This window comes from Penaeus monodon, chromosome 23 (genome assembly GCF_015228065.2).
Source record: "Penaeus monodon isolate SGIC_2016 chromosome 23, NSTDA_Pmon_1, whole genome shotgun sequence".
NCBI classification, from domain to species: Eukaryota; Metazoa; Arthropoda; class Malacostraca; order Decapoda; family Penaeidae; genus Penaeus; species Penaeus monodon.
Window position 1 is genome coordinate 2,156,488 of NC_051408.1, and position 1,268 is coordinate 2,157,755.

The 1,268-nt window shown below is 32.4% G+C and overlaps 1 protein-coding gene across 1 annotated transcript in view; it reads right to left on the reverse strand.

The window, feature by feature from the left end:
* The window catches only part of LOC119587670 (serine-rich adhesin for platelets-like), a 10,856-nt gene that overhangs the window by 8,643 nt on the left and 945 nt on the right, over positions 1-1,268 (reverse strand). The window contains exons 3-5 of the mRNA XM_037936350.1: positions 926-1,027; positions 585-656; positions 15-44 (exon numbers count right to left, since the gene is read on the reverse strand). Coding sequence (XP_037792278.1) covers positions 15-44; positions 585-656; positions 926-1,027 — 204 coding nt within the window. The remainder of the gene's footprint in view (positions 1-14; positions 45-584; positions 657-925; positions 1,028-1,268) is intronic.

Sequence of the window (1,268 nt, forward strand, 5' to 3'; positions counted from 1 at the left end):
GGATCTCAAACTACTTGAAGAGCTCAGACTTGACCTATTGGAGCCTGAAGAAATATAACCATAAATAAGTTTAATGCTAAACATTTACTTACTCTATATGCAACTCCTGTAGTGCAGTTGAATGTTGTTTAGTTGAATTAGACAAATGTAGTAAACAAATTCATCACATTCTATTTTGTTCTAGTCGTTTATACCTAACGTAAAAATATGTCGGAAAAATACAGTGCAATAAATACTGCACAGTTGTAGCTTCTTCTTTTTTGGATAGTAGTGTATCACTGTATGATTCTGCCGTCTACAAATCTAATATTTATTATAATCCACACCTAAAATACTTTTGAATTCATGGGCATTAATCTTATATGCTATAATAGTAATAGTACTAGTGATCCATCAGACTAGAAAAAATCTATAAGCTTCTGAATACTGAAATGACAAACATCAGAATTCTAACAAAAAAATCAGACACAAAAATGACAAGTACTTCTATATTTGTACATGCACAGTCATGCTGATGTCAAAGAAAAACATTTGTATAAACTAAATTAAAACAGATGTCAGATTGGTCGAAATTGAAATAGCACTGATGCTTAAACTGCTACTGCCTGAACTAGAGCTTGCATTAATTGAAATGTAAGATCTTGAACTACTGAAACCTGTGGAAACATAGGTGATAAATTTCTTCTAAATAGTTTCTTTGACAAAAGCCTTTGTGGCTATTGCTTGTATACAAGCATCTACAGTAATTCTATTCACCTGAGAGTGGGAACTACTTGTTGTTTTACTACTCTCAGTTATTGTCCACCCTTCTTAGATTGTTTCGTAATCGCGATGTTTGACTAAAACATCAATACTTTGAAATACTTGTGATTATGGATGGAGAAACCAAGAACACTAAGAATACCATATAAACCTACAAACTTACTTGGGCTGGAACTATTGCTGGAACTACCACTGCTTAAACTTAAGCTACTTGCACTTGAGATAATCAGGCTAACAGAGCTGCTCAAACTTGAACTACAAATGCCTGAGGAAGTATAAAACATTAAATAATCACGGGAAACTTAGATTATCTTCTAACAAGGCATCGGTTTGATATATTATGCAGAGAAGGATATAAAATCTATGTAAAGTCAAGCATTATCCCTTCATAAGGCTTATATCTTGCAACAAATAATCATCATTACCTACTCGCTTATGCCTTAGAAAAACAAAATATATACATGCAAAACATTTAAGAAACTTCAAAACTTAAAACCCATAGACTT